Source organism: Papaver somniferum, chromosome 3, assembly GCF_003573695.1.
Source record: "Papaver somniferum cultivar HN1 chromosome 3, ASM357369v1, whole genome shotgun sequence".
NCBI classification, from domain to species: domain Eukaryota; kingdom Viridiplantae; phylum Streptophyta; class Magnoliopsida; order Ranunculales; family Papaveraceae; genus Papaver; species Papaver somniferum.
Genome location: NC_039360.1, coordinates 8,105,782 through 8,121,091, shown reverse-complemented (window position 1 = coordinate 8,121,091; position 15,310 = coordinate 8,105,782). Strand labels below are relative to the sequence as shown.

The window sequence follows — 15,310 nt, the reverse complement described above, 5'->3', positions numbered from 1 at the left end:
ACTTGGCAATTATTTTTTCTACGAGTAATTCTTAGTAATTGTTTTCTTTGACATATTTACTCCATCTTCGTGCTTTTAAATTATTAAAAATATGCTTCGTAATAATTGTTTTGGGTAGATTATCTACCGATCTTTTATAAGTGAAGGAAAATTAGGATTTAGAATAGCGATGAGAGTCATAATTGTTTTTTGGAAATGTTATATCTTCCAAAGCATGAGATAGGGTTCGAAATTTTTTTGAGTAAATTAGGAGTATTATGTCAAAGTTAAAATTATTGAGTTTACAACCATAAGAAGTAGTGGAATGTAAAACCCTAGATTCATCTCTCCTTGGTAGACCAAAAATCAGAAATTAATTAGTTTTTGAGTATTCTCTTTTATAATCATAAAACCCATCATTTGAAAAGTCTGAGAATCGAATTCCATCTTACCACTTGTAAACTGCATCAAAGAGAAAACAACTATTATTGCACTAATTGTTAATTTAATCCCATCTTGTTCCATAAGTGATTTAACCATTTTGAAAATGGATACATCTTCCGATGTTGAAAATCCTACTAATGGTACAAGGTAAAATAAGACAAAGTGCACAACTGTCTTGAATCCAATAATTGATAAGATGTCCTTACGCAATTCCAAGAATCATCAAGGTGACCGATATCATTTTAACCAATCTCCGAAAATTTCAGTGTATCAAGGTAACAAGAGAATATTAACCCACCTTCATCAAGTGGCGAAGATATGAAGGATTAAGTTTCTCATTAAAAAAAAATAAGATTAAGTTCTTACTTAGGAATAGACTAATCAAATTGTTGATTTATTTCAATGTTTTGTGTAAAGTCTATTCAAATAAATTATCAATTATTATGAATAAATAAATTTTTATTTTATATTTCTTTGCTTCATTCTTTGACAGTTCCGATTACATAAACTTGTGATGAATGGTTATATTTTTATGTTATTTCTTTCTGAAAACGTGGGGGTACCAAAATACACCACCAACTTTTTCTTAAGCAATCTTTATGGACAAATTCAATATTCAACTTATTGAATCTCAATCAAGAAATAATATCCAGATTTATATCTCTAACTCTCAAATCAGACCGTTTATAGACACAAGTCCATGAACCTGATTTCCAGGTGAGAGTACTTGGTTGATTCCAAAGATCAATTTCCCAAGTAATCAATCAAGTCATATCCAACAAAAAAGGTCGGATGTATCTACTATGATTGATCAACATACAACCTGTGATATTTCAATTATAAGGATAAACAATATAATGCGGAAAAAAAATAACACAAACACCAGAAGTTTTGTTAAATAGGAAACCGAAAATGCAGAAAAAAACCCGGGAACTAGTAAAGATTGAATATCAAACTATATTAAGTCGCTACAGACACTATCCTACTACCAATTAACTTCGTACTAGAATCTAGTTGAGGCCGAATTAAACCCTCCCATCTTCAGTTGAAAATTTTCAGGCGATAGTAACTAGTTGGTTGAATCTACGTGTCGAAGAAGTTCTCCAAAAGCTTCGGTTGATCTTCTCCTTCAAACGGTAGAACGCAATGTCGTGATGTTCGTTTCTCAACTACACTTCTATCCTAATTCGAGACTTAACTAATTATAGACTATAAATTAAGATATAGTTTTGACAACTAAATTTGACAACAAGCTTGAAAAGCAACACTTGTGAGTTCGACCGAGAAATGCTCTAACACTTTCGGTTTATTAGATATTTGTTTAAGTTTTTGTTAAAACCTAATTTCCGATCTCATATTATGGTATTCCCTTATGATTTGTGTGACTTTTTGATTTAGCGGGATTAAATTCTAGCCTGTCTAGGGAGGCCTTATCAAAGGATCATAAGAGATATGATTGAAACTCATGTGTGAAAGTCACAATGATGTGGACATCAATCTATGTTCACATAAGTTGTGTTTAACATATCATATGAGTTTTGGGTTTAAACTTTAGTTATTGGCACTCAATAGTTGAAACCCAATCAACATTTCCTATGGTAAAGGTTGTTTTGTCGTTGTTGTTGTTCTTGCGAGAGGATGACAACAAATAGGGGAGGAGTTCTTATTGAACTGCTGCTTAAATGATAAATTTTTCTGGGGAGAAGCGGTTACGGAAACCAAGGTAACAATTCTTTTATTGTGAGTTAATCGTTTATCCTGTTTAGAAAAGCTTGATTTTATATTCTATTCTTTTGCTTTTGCTTAAAGAAATTTGGTGCAATTGTTATATTTCCATTATTGTGATTGGATTTATCTTTGTTTCAATTGTTTCTGGTTAAGAAAAACTATGAAAATTCAATGATTTGATTTGTATCTATTGTTTTTGATTAACGAAATACATGGTCATTTGTTTAGTCCATTTGATTCCGGATAATAAAAACTAAGTTAATTTTGATCTTAGTTTAGGCTTATAAAATGTAGGATTCAGTTATTCAAGTCTCATCGAAGTCCTTAACAACAAAACTAGTTAATTAACCTAGTATTTGTCTTGTCTAAATGAAGGTCTAAGTTATTATATGAATAATTAGAACCTGATAAGTGAGTTGATTGATCTATTGATCTCAATAAGAGTATTATCTAATTAAGCGATTGTACATACACAATCGGTTTGGTCAAGAACTAAGTTATCTTAGTTGATTTATCAGACAAAGGGAAAATTGTTTCGGGCAATTTTTTCCTTGATAACATACTAAAACAAGATTACGTTTGTAGTTCGGTTTTAGTATTGGTTATCTAAAATGGTATGTGAACCCTTCGTGCTTAACTCTTATAGGTTATACAAGTTCATATGGATTTGTAAGATCCTTTTGGTTTGCTTTTTTGTTTATTCGTTTCTTTGTCATTTTTTTTGACAAAAATGGGGAGAAATATACGGAGTAAACAAGTGATTTATGATCAGTAGGGATGGATATATGTGCTTAAATGCTATATCTAACGAAAGAGTAAAGCATAGACTAAGGGGGAGAAACACACCAATAGAAATTTTAAAATTGAACCATGAATAATCAATTGAAAAAAAAATGAAATCTAAACCTAATTAATGGCTCAAACACATGAAAACATATTAAATATCACTGATGAAACCAAACCTAAACCTAAATCTAATTACGAAAATCACTGATGAAACCAAACCTAAACCTAATTATCAAAATCACTTGTGAAACTAACCATAAACCACCGACTCATATTGATTTCATAAAAAAAAATAACACCATCAACACGATTTTGAATTGAACAAATGAGAAATACGTATGACGAAATTTACTTCACAAAAAATCACTGCATGCAAGATTCGTTGATACCATTCTCACCTTTTGGAAATTTTTTTCTTCGATTTACTGTTTGGAGTTTTTTTCACTGTTTCTTTAATTTTTCATCTTTCTTTTTCTTATATTGAGTTTTTTTCTTCACCATTTTGTGTTTTGAGACGACTTAAGTCAGAAATAAGGTTTAGAAATGGTTCAATCTATGGTTATGGTTCAGATTATGGCTTCACTAGTTGAAGTAAGTAAGAATTGAAGAAGCGAGAAACAAATATCGAAGGATGGATTTCGCAGATCCGAGAGTTCTTGTACTTTGAGGGAAATCGAATGAGAGGGTTTAATGGATTTTGGCCGTTGTGGATGAAGATGTACGTTGGAAAGTAATAAACATGGTAAGTAGTTTATTGGTTAGTTATTTCGGCCGAAATAGGAGAAGGGGAGTTTAGACTGTTTAGGTTTTTTGGAAATTTTTTTTCTTTTTATTTTAATGAGTTTTTTGTAAATGGATAGTGACACCGTTGGGTTATAACCCACAGCCTATTATGTAAGGTATGAAGATAAATCTAACAATTTAGACTCAACAGTATATTTATTTCCTACTACTCATCCATGGAAGTTTTAAATTTACACTTTCATATTAGAAAGGCGAAGATGATTTAGTTAACATAAAAGAATAATTATCTAAGATTTATTTAGAATATTATAAATATGTAATTAAACTACATTTTCTTTCTTTAATTTTGCTTTTATCTTACTTAAAAAGAAATTCTAATATGAATCCGTGGATCCACCCGCATCCATCCTATCTATCTGGGGCTCCATGGATGTCGAACCAACAGTTAGATGAACCAGATACATATGAAATTAATTTTACACCCATTATTCAAATGGACCGGATATAGGTGGCATCAAATCCACGGATTTTACCAGATGCTCACCCCTAGTACTGCCCGAATAATCCTGGTGGATAATTATAATGTCTTATAAGGTCGTTTGGACGTAGTTATAATTTTAAATAAACAATGTAGGTCTCCTAAAAATAAACCTGTTTTGAGGCATACAAGCTAATGACAAAATAGAATCATTATGTGGTAATATCAATAATCCCTTATCCATCGTAGTTTTATCACGACAATAATGTCCTTATTTAATTAGTGTTAATGATAATAATAATCTAATATTAATGATTAGTACTTCATGTTAATGATGATTAGTGTTTAATGTCAATTATTTTATAGTCTTAGTTTAAAAGATTTTTTTTTCTTTGAGAGATAATTAGGTTAGGGTTTTTTAAAGAAGAAGAAGAATAAGAAATTAGGCTTTTGAGATTTGCTGAACTAATGGATAATTAAGATTTTTTAATACAAAGGTAAATTTCTAAACAAGGTTTAATGTCCTTTTTATAAGTTGGATTTGTCAAAAAAATTGAATTTTTACAACCTAGATCTACTGATCAGATGAATGGTTCTGCTGATAACTTGTCAGCCGAACCTACTTTTTCCGAAAATATACCTAAGTTCGGTTGAAAAGTTATCAGCCGAACCTCCGAGTTATCAGCCGAACCTAGGTATATTTTCAAAAAAACATAGGTTCGGCTGACAAGTAATCAGCCGAAGTTCACTCTGTAACTGACGAATTTAGGTTCGGCTGATTCGAATGAAATAACAGCCGAACTAAGTGTGTGTTTTGACAAAATGAATTTCGACTATAATTTTCATATTTAATTATCAGCAGAACTGTTCTTCTGAAACACTAAAAAAAAAAAGATATGGGTTCCAATATGCGGATCTAAAGCTAAATCTCTTTGTGCAACGCTTCACACGACTCATTTATATTTGTTGTTTTAATCAATGATTAAAGATTTATGAATCAACAATTAATTACCGACGAAAATAAAATCCAAATGGTTTGATTGATGATTAAATTAGGTTAGCAATGAATATGATTTTGGGTTTTGGTTAGTTTATGTTTATGTTTTAATTTTAGGTGAAGCATATATAAGTAAATAATAAAATAATAAAGAGTAACTTACTTAGTAATCTACGCATCGCTAGGACGCTCCTTATAAATCCACCCTAGATAGGAAAATAATTTTGTATGCTTCAAAACATTTGAGTATGTCTCAAAATAGGATTCTTGAATGTGGGTCTGAGAGAAGAGAAACAATAATAATTTGGGCGTAACTATATTGCAAACACAAAGAAGACGAACTCGTCTGATATTCACACCTGTTTCCGAACTCCGAAGGGGAATCGAGAAGTCTTTACTACTTTGTACTTTTCTCAGGCCATCTCATCTCAGATTATAGTACTAAAATTTTCCAAACATTTGACCGTTCAATTGTTACCTCATATACGGTCATACCAGTGAACTAAGCCGGCACGTCGCCTTCTTCCATGCGCCATGGGATGAGAAGGTAGATGGTGGCAGATAAGAACCAAATTTCAAGACCCAGGCAGTTTCACTGTTTACCTCTGTGAAACCTTTTCCTCTTACAGGTTGGAAAAGAAAATAGAGTCCTTGCGGGAAAAGAAAATAGAGTCCTTGGAGGAAAATGAATTTAAATGGCTCACTAATATCTATAAATACCCAGAACCTTGAGAGGTGTCTATACCGATAAAAATCTTCTTCTCAATATTCGTTTCCTCTCGCTGTGAAGTTCTAGCTTTTAATTCATAAGAATGGGTGAAATCAATGGTCAGTACACTTACGAAGAATTGGAAAGGGAACTTTACTGGCCTGCAGAGAAGCTACGAGTTTCTATCAATGGAGCTGGTGGTTTCATTGCTTCCCACATTGCTCGTAGATTGAAGAGTGAGGGTCACTACATTATTGCCTCTAACTGGAAGAAGAATGAACATATGAGTGAAGATATGTTTTGCAACGAATTCCACGTTGTGGATCTTAGGGTTATGGAGAACTGTTTGAAGGTTACTAGCGGTGTTGATCATGTTTTCAACCTTGCTGCTGATATGGGAGGAATGGGTTTCATCCAATCTAACCATTCCGTCATTATGTACAACAACACTATGATCAGTTTCAACATGCTCGAGGCTGCCAGGATTAATGGTGTCAAGAGGTTTTTCTATGCTTCAAGTGCTTGCATCTACCCTGAATTCAAGCAGTTGGAGACTAATGTTAGCTTGAAGGAGGCTGATGCTTGGCCTGCTGAGCCACAAGATGCTTATGGACTGGAGAAGCTTGCAACAGAGGAGTTGTGCAAGCATTACACCAAGGACTTTGGAATCGAGTGCCGCATCGGAAGATTCCACAACATTTACGGTCCCTTCGGTACATGGAAAGGTGGAAGGGAGAAGGCCCCTGCTGCTTTCTGTAGAAAGGCACAGACATCCGCTGAAAGATTTGAGATGTGGGGAGATGGTCTGCAGACCCGTTCCTTCACTTTCATTGATGAATGTGTTGAGGGTGTACTGAGGCTGACAAGATCGGACTTCAAAGAACCAGTGAACATTGGAAGTGATGAGATGGTTAGCATGAACGAAATGGCTGAGATTGTTCTTGGCTTTGAGGACAAAAATCTTCTTCCAATCCATCACATTCCTGGACCTGAAGGTGTGAGGGGTCGTAACTCGGATAACACGCTGATCAAAGAAAAGTTGGGATGGGCACCAACCATGAAACTCAAGGATGGGCTGAGATTCACATACTTCTGGATCAAGGAACAGATTGAGAAAGAAAAGTTGCAAGGAACGGACATGTCTGTTTATGGATCATCAAAAATTGTCGGGACACAAGCACCTGTTCAACTTGGTTCGCTTCGTGCAGCCGACGGGAAAGAAGGCCTTTGAAAGAAGTGAACTAGTAGTATATTTATTTTTATTTGCACCTCGTGGAATCGATATATGCATTCTCGTAATGTTTTCAAACCATATTTGCGGTATGGAAACGGCAACTCAGATTTGCAATATTTCAGTTTGTGAGTTTCCTGTTAGATAGCTTTTATCCTGCGGTTCTCAACTTCAATATCTATAAGCTGAACATATATTAAATTTGCTTGTTGTGTATGTTCTAGATTTTGGTTGGTTTTCTGATATTTGTAAGCTGAACATATATTAAATTCGACTGTAGTGTATGTTGTTCTAGGAACTATGCATAGTAGTCCTATTTAAAACCATGTAGAGAATCAGACGTGAATCGAACACGCTACCTTCTGACTTTGAGTCAGACGCGCTACCATTGCGCTACAGATTCATACTAGAGTCTGGCATATGTGAAGTGATAAATAAGCAAGAGTGGAAGCAATGTTTTACCTTTGTTAGGAACATGCTATCAATGTTAAGCAACTGCCATGAGCCATCAGCCTACTTGGAGACCCACCAGCCCGGGCAGCAAGTACCTGACTAATAATAACACAACATGTAATATTTAATGAGATACAAGATAACGCCATTATCCATTAATCTAGTCCAGGCAAATCAACCAATTTCAAAGGAGGAGTCGATGATAAGACTGAGGAGTAGATGATTAGCCATGAGCCAGACAAGGTTATTTAACAAGCAAGTAATTACTGTTGTACACACTTTCAAGAACTACTCTTGCTTCATACAATCATTTAAAAGCAACTACTCTTGCTTCTTCTCAACTGATAAACAATAAGTCAAAGACGAACTTACCCAAGATAATTTTATCATAATTAGTGACATAGGTTCTGGCATCCTCAAATGGAAGAGCAAGTTCGAGGAACATAATAAAACCATAACCAGACTAAAACAAAAAGGAACTCACAGTTTTTTCTATCGGTACTGACATGTCCACACGATTATTCCCTATCAAAGCGATTGAGACTAGCTTCACAACATCTGAGGAGTCAAAGAAAGTAATTCCATTACTGAAAACTTCCTGGAGCATTGCAATTCCAGCATCATTGGTGAGAGGAGAATTGTAAGCTCCAGTGAGTCCCATACACACAAAACCCAATTTAATTACCTGGCCAATACAAGAAAAAATTTCTTGTGATAGAACATGAGCATCAGAGGAAAACTAAACAGATTGAGAGAGAAATCTCTATTGCATTGTGTTTATTAGATTGACAAAGCTGTAGTACATATACAGAGATTACAACGAAAAGAAAGGAAACAAAATATACAAAAGATACGTACAAGGGATGCGTACAATATTATGACAACACTAAATATATATGCAGTTAAGAAGAGGATATGTAAAGATACTATAGTATCTCGTAACACCCCCCTCAGACTTAAGATGGTGCTGAACTCATCTTGAGTCTTGAAAGCAAGAACTTTAGTCGAGGAGCAGGATGTGACTTGGTGAATAAATCTGCCAATTGAAATTCTGAGCGACGTGAGGAAGAGTAATTGTTCCATGCTTAAAGTGATGTCTTGTAAAATGACAGTCAATCTCTATATGCTTTGTTCTTTCATGAAACACATTATTATGAGTAATTTGAATTGCAGCTTTGTTGTCACAAAATAGAGGTGTAGGCGTAGAAATGACAACTCCCATGTCACTGAGTAACCATCGAAGCCATATGATCTCAGAAGTAGTATGAGCTAGAGCCCGATATTCTGCTTCAGCACTTGAAAGAGATACAACAGTCTGCTTCTTACTTCTCCAAGATATAAGAGAATCTCCCAAGAACAAGCAGTACCCTATAATGGATCGCCTATCTATAACATCCCCTGCCCAATCTGAATCTGAGTATGCTCAAAGAATAAGTTTAGATTTAGATGAGAACTGCAACCCCTGATATAAGGTTCCCTTGAGATAACGAAGTATTCTAAGAACAGCAACATAATGAGTAGAACGAGGAGCTGACATGAATTGACTTACAATATGAACTGCATGACTTATATCAGGTCAAGTAATGGTTAAGTAATTCAGACTTCCTACCAATTGTCGATATAATGTTGGATTGGATAAAATCTATCCATCTGAAGGACCATGTCTGACATTCACTTCTAGTGGAGTGTCTGTAATTTTAGCATCAGTAATTCCAGAGCGTGCAATGATTTCAGATGCATATTTAGCTTGAGAAACGAAATAACCATCAGCTGACTTGCTCACCTCAATACCAAGAAAATAACTGAGTGGACCAAGATCCTTCATTTGAAAACATGTACTTAGATGGTTTTTAAGATCTCTGATACCTTCAACATCACTGCCAGTGATAACCATGTCATCTACGTATAATAGAAGGATAACAATACCTTTGTTTGATGATCGTGTAAACATTGTTGAATCGTAGTAACTCTGTGTAAAGCCATATTGAAGAATTGCACTACTGAATTTTTCAAACCAAGCACGAGGAGCTTGTTTTAGTCCATAGAGAGCTCGACGAAGTTTACACACCTGATTTGGAGCATGATCTAATCCAGGAGGAGGACGCATGTAGACTTCTTCTTGCAATTCCCCATTAAGAAATGCATTTTTCACATCCATTTGATGAAGATCCCACTGTCGAACAGCAACAACTGCAATGAGTCTACGAACAGTTACCATGCGAGCAACATGAGAAAATGTTTCCTCATAGTCTATGCCATATTCTTGAGTATAACCCTGAGAAACAACACGAGATTTGCACCGTTCAAGACTCCCATCTGACTTGGTTTTGACTTTGTAGACCCATATGCTTCCAACAACTGATTTTCCAGGGGGGAAGATCTACCATTTCCCACGTACCAGCTTCTTTATGTGCAATCAACTCATCTGTCACCGATTCCTGCCAGTCTGGTATAGCTGCAGCTTCTCTGTAGTTTCTTGGTTCATAAACAGACGTAATGGTAGATAATGAGCAATGATAGTCAGAGAACTAGATGTAGGTCTTCGATTACGAGGTGGCAATGTGTCAACTTGAGAATCAGAATCTCTTTCCAAGGCAGCATTGTTAGGTGGAGGCATAGAGTGGTCGGACGCAGCTGGAATCTGATGAGTATCATCAGTATGTGGAACAGTTTCATTACTAGACATAGGCACTAGAGATGTATTGGTGCTAACTTCACTAGAAAAAGTATCAGTGTAAATGAAGTTCTCAAAGGAAGATGATTTACTGTTTGGAAGAGGCCAAATGGAACCTTTTCCCAAAAGGTTACATGTCTAGAGACTCGAAGTTTTCTACTAACAGGATCATAGCAGCGATATCCCTTCTGTTCAATACCATAGCCAAGAAACACACAAAGAACATTCTTTTGAGTAAGCTTATTCGTTCACGCTCAGGAAGGAGAACAAAACATGTTGAACCAAAAATTTTAAGCTCAGAGTAATCAGGTTTCTTACCATAAAGGCATTCATAAGGAGAAATACCTCCAATGGTAGATGTTGGAACACGATTGATGGTAATAACTGCTGTAAGAACTGACTCTCCCCATAAATTTGATGGAACTGATGCAGAAACAAGTTGGGTTCTATTTGTTTCGATAATATGACGATATTTACGTTCTGCAACTCCGTTTTGTTCTGGAGTTTCAGTGCAAGATATTTGTAATAATGTGCCTTGAGTTTTGAGAAAATCTTTGAAAGGAGTGGATATATATTCACCTCCTTGATAAGCACGAAAGATTTTGATAGATTTACCAAACTGAGTTTTGACCATAGTTGAAAAGGTTATATATAAGTTAAGAAATTTTGTTCTTGAACTAAATAGATAAACCCAAGTAAACCGAGAATAATCATCAATGAAACTCACATAGTATAATGCACCTCCTTTTGACATCACTGGAGATTTACCTCAAACATCAGAGTGAATAAGAGCAAAAGGTTCAGTAGTTTTTGAGGTGCTTGCATTAAAAGAAAGTGTTGGTTGTTTTTCCAGTTTACAAGAAATGCAACTAGCTTCTTTGTCTACTTGTGTATCTCTTAGTAGACCTTTATTGACCCATATATGAAAGACGAGAAAATGAAACATGACCTAGTCTAGAATGCCAAGACATAAAAGGAGATGTGCAATGAGATGTAGAGGTTGTAGCTGCAACATGATTTCTGAGTTTTGATGGAATAATCAGAGTCTGTAGAAGATACAATCGACCCACTCTAAGGCATATCCCAACTAGCTTCCTTGTTTTGAGATCCTGAATAGCACAACCAATAGGAGAGAAAACAATGTTAAAAACTTGATCACATAGTTGACCAATTGAGATGAGATTCATTGTAATCTTAGGAACAAGAAGAACATCTGGTACACAAATGTTATTTGAATCTCTAACCACCCCAATGTGACTGGCGGTTACAACAGTTCCATCAGCAGTGTGAATCTTAGGAGAAACAACTGGACAAAAACTGTCAAAAACTTTTAAATCATAAGTCATATGATTGGATGCTCCAGAATCTAGATACCATCCAATTGAAAAAATACCTGAGGAAGTAGAAAAGACTAATGCAGCTGCAGTATTGTTACTGACTGAAAGAGCTTGTTTAATCATCTCCTGTATGTCAGCAAGACTAGGTGATGATGTATCAGACGGAACTATTGATTGAGATGGTGCATATGGTAATGCTTCAGCATATGCAACTGGTGCAGCAGAGAATCTACTTGAACCACTAAACCTGGTTGTACCGTTAGCGTTTAATCTCCGCATATTCCTGGAGGTTGGAGATGTACAGTTTCTGGTAGAATGCCCAAGTTCTTTGAAGTAGTTGCACTGTGTGGTAAGAGTATCTTGCGGTATTGCAGCAGGTGGCAGAGTGCAGTTCCTTGCTATGTGACCAGTTTTCTTGCAATTATGACAAACAGGTTGTGAAGAATCACGCTGTGTTGCAAAACTATTCTTCTGATTGTTGAAGTTTGGACGAGGTGCAGGCATAGAAAATACTCCTGAGATTTCTGGCTTGATCCGTTTGCGTGTTTCTTCAGTGATCATCTCAGATAAAGCAGTTTTTACGGATGGAAGAGGTGAACGATGAAGAATAGCACCTCTGACTGATTCAAACTCTTCTCGTAGAGCCATCAAGAGTTGAACCAGTCTTGTCTCTTCTCTATATTTTTCCCATATTTCCAAATCAGTTGTCCATTTTGGCTCCATAAGTGTAAGTTGATTCTAAATCACAGACATCTCAGAGTGAAAGTCAGAAATCGATTGATCTAATGGTTGCTTCATAGAACGAATATCTTGTTCAAGTTTGTATCTTTGAGCAAAGTTAATTTGTGTGTACCTTTTTGATAGAAAGTCCCGAGAATCTTTAGCAACTTCAAAACTTGTAAGCTGCATACTGATTGAAGTAATCACTGTGTTTCCAATCCAAGTCAGGATCTTGTGATTGTTTGTCTCCCAGGTTTCAAGACTACTTGATGATGTTTCGGTTCCCTTATCTTTGATGATAGAAGTAGATTCTTTGGGTTTTGTTTCTGTCCCATCTATGTATTTCCACATGATTTTTCCTTTGAGAAAGCTTTTCATAAGGAAAGACCAGTGAGTGTAATTAGTACCATCTAGTTTTGCAGTAATATGCTGAAAATCTTCGCGTGACATGATTGTCAGGAGGATGAGAAAAAAAATAACTGGATTAGGGTTTAAAAACTAAAGATAAAAAGGTGCTGAGACATAAGAGTAAAAGAATCCTGGCTGGCTTAAGGAGATTGTTTGTTTGCAGCAGAAGGTGGCCTTTCATATCTTACCTAGCTCTGATTGCATGATAGAACATGAGCATCAGAGGAAAACTAAACAGATTGAGAGAGAAATCTCTATTGCATTGTGTTTATTAGATTGGCAAAGATGTAGTACATATACAGAGATTACAACAAAAAGAAAGGAAACAAAATATACAAAAGATATGTACAAGGGATACGTACAATATTATGACAACACTAAATATATATGCAGTTAAGAAGAGGATATGTAAAGATACTATAGTATCTCGTAACATCTTGAATAGGAGTACAAAACTGCATATAAATTTGGAAAAATCAGCATTCTAAAACTGAAAACTAAGAAACCCTAGTACTAACTTAATAAAAGTAAAATTGACAGTAAGATTCATCTGAAGTTCACTATTTGAAGGGAATGTAGGGAATTTGAAAATGGAATACCTACCTCCGAAATTTGATTTCCTAATTTCACCGTAAAGTAACCAAACACAGCCACTACTTTATCTCTTCACTCTTCAGCTACCACTGTTCTTTGAGATTCAGTTGATATTCAAGAATCAAGACCTAAACCAAAACAAAACCAAATTTAACTGGAACCAACAATTACAACTTCATTCACAAAATCAAAATTAAAAGAAAATCCATATTTAATCAAAACCAAGAAAATCAAAAATTCAATTTTACCTTCAAAATCAAAACTGTGAAATCCCTAAAAATTCAATTTCACTTGGGGAGATCCATAACATGATTCTGGATTATCGTATCCACCAATTCAGAAGAAGAAGACGAAACGAAAGAAGTGGGAGTCTAATAATGGGTTTTCGAAGCATGAAACCATATTCTGGATTATTATTATTTTTCAAGCATGAAAACAGGTTATAATGGTAGAAGAAGGTAGGACTTAGGAGAGAAATAGTTTCCCTTAGGCTCTAGGCCAAGCACTATGGGAGGGGTTATTCCTTCCTATCTCTCATATGTAGGGAAGGGTTAGGTGTCACAAGGCATCCTCACTATGGTATGCTTTTATTCCTTCCCTCTATGAAATGGAAACTGAGTTTCCGTGTGAATAATGCAAAACGAAAACTCAGTTCCCGGTTCTTTTTTTACCCAAATATTTTATGTTGGGTAAATTGTATAGGTTAAAAGATAATTAATAGATAAAAAACGTAAAAGAGAATTGTTAGTGTAAAACTGTGAAAACCAGAAACGAATACTCAGTATCCATGTAAAATGCAACGGAAACTGAGTTTCCGTAAAGCACGATCATTTCCCTTCTGTACTACCTAGATCAAATATGATCCACTTTGAGTAGTAGGGAAGGGATATGGGAGACCATAGTAACTGGAAAATGATATTTTTCTCTACATATGAGGGATAGGGAAGGGATATGGGTCACAAGGCAGCCTCACTATGGTCTGCTTTTATCCCTTCCCTACATGACGCAGAAACTGAGTTTCCGTTTTTTTACCCAATTTTTTTTTACGTTGGGTAAATTGTATAAGTTAAAAGATAATTAATAGAAAAAAAATAAGGAGATAAAAAAAGTAAAAAAAAAAAAAGAATTTTAGTTAAAAAAAAGAGTATAAAAGAGAAGTGTTATTGTAAAACTGTGAAACTAGAAACGTATACTCAATATTCGTATAAAATGCAGTTTTCGTGTCATTTCCCTTCCCTACTACCTGGATCAGATGTGATGCACTTTGAGTAGTAGGAAAGGGATATCCCTACACAAGTAGGGATATGGGAGACCATAGTACTTGGTAAATGAGATTTTTTTCTACATATGAGAGATAGAGAAGGGATAAAGGGCACCATAGTGCTTGGCCTTACTATGTCAGTATAAATTTTGTAATCGGCTTGCATCAGCTCAAGCCATACAAATTTTGAGTCAAAATAAATGCCACCTCATTGAAGTTGAGAACCGCAGGATAAAAGCTATCAAAGGTCTATTCCTATACACATGCCAAAAAAAAAGTTGTTTGACATACCGGGTGGCATAGCAAACCAATTATGTTATTATGGGAAAACCACGGAGCTACCGAGTTTCTAGCGAGGGTTATTAACTCGGTCGCTGGCGTTATAATTAATATCGCTAGCGTACGACATTCTAACGCCTATAAATACCTCACCTTGTTTAGATATCCTTCACACTTCCCTTCTCAACTCTTATTCCCTTCACAATTATCTTTCGTTTTACTTCTTAAACAAATATGGCGAGAAGAAAAAGAAATAGAAAAGCCAAAGGATGTAATAGTACCCCAACCAGTGGATTAAGTTTTGTTGTGGTTACAAATTATGATTTTAATAATGTCGATCCGACAAGTAGCCGGTGAAGGTGGATAGAGCGAGTTAATTCGGTAATTCGGTAAATCTAAGAGGTGGATGGACTGAGTTACATACGATTTTTCAATTACTTCCCCCTGTTGTTCAAGAGAGAGTTAGAAGATATCCTTGGCGACATCTA

At 35.4% G+C, this 15,310-nt stretch overlaps 1 protein-coding gene and 1 non-coding gene across 2 annotated transcripts; one reads left to right on the top strand and one right to left on the bottom strand.

Moving 5' to 3' along the window:
* The first annotated feature begins 5,933 nt into the window (after positions 1 to 5,933).
* Positions 5,934 to 7,106, top strand: LOC113360896 (GDP-mannose 3,5-epimerase 1-like). The gene has a single exon (XM_026604325.1). The coding sequence runs from the start codon at positions 5,969 to 5,971 to the stop codon at positions 7,094 to 7,096; it is 1,128 nt and encodes a 375-aa protein (XP_026460110.1). The 5' UTR covers positions 5,934 to 5,968; the 3' UTR covers positions 7,097 to 7,106.
* A 321-nt stretch (positions 7,107 to 7,427) lies between these two features.
* On the bottom strand, positions 7,428 to 7,499 carry TRNAL-CAA. Its single transcript has one exon. It is a non-coding gene; the product is annotated as a tRNA-Leu (tRNA).
* Positions 7,500 to 15,310: the final 7,811 nt, after the last annotated feature.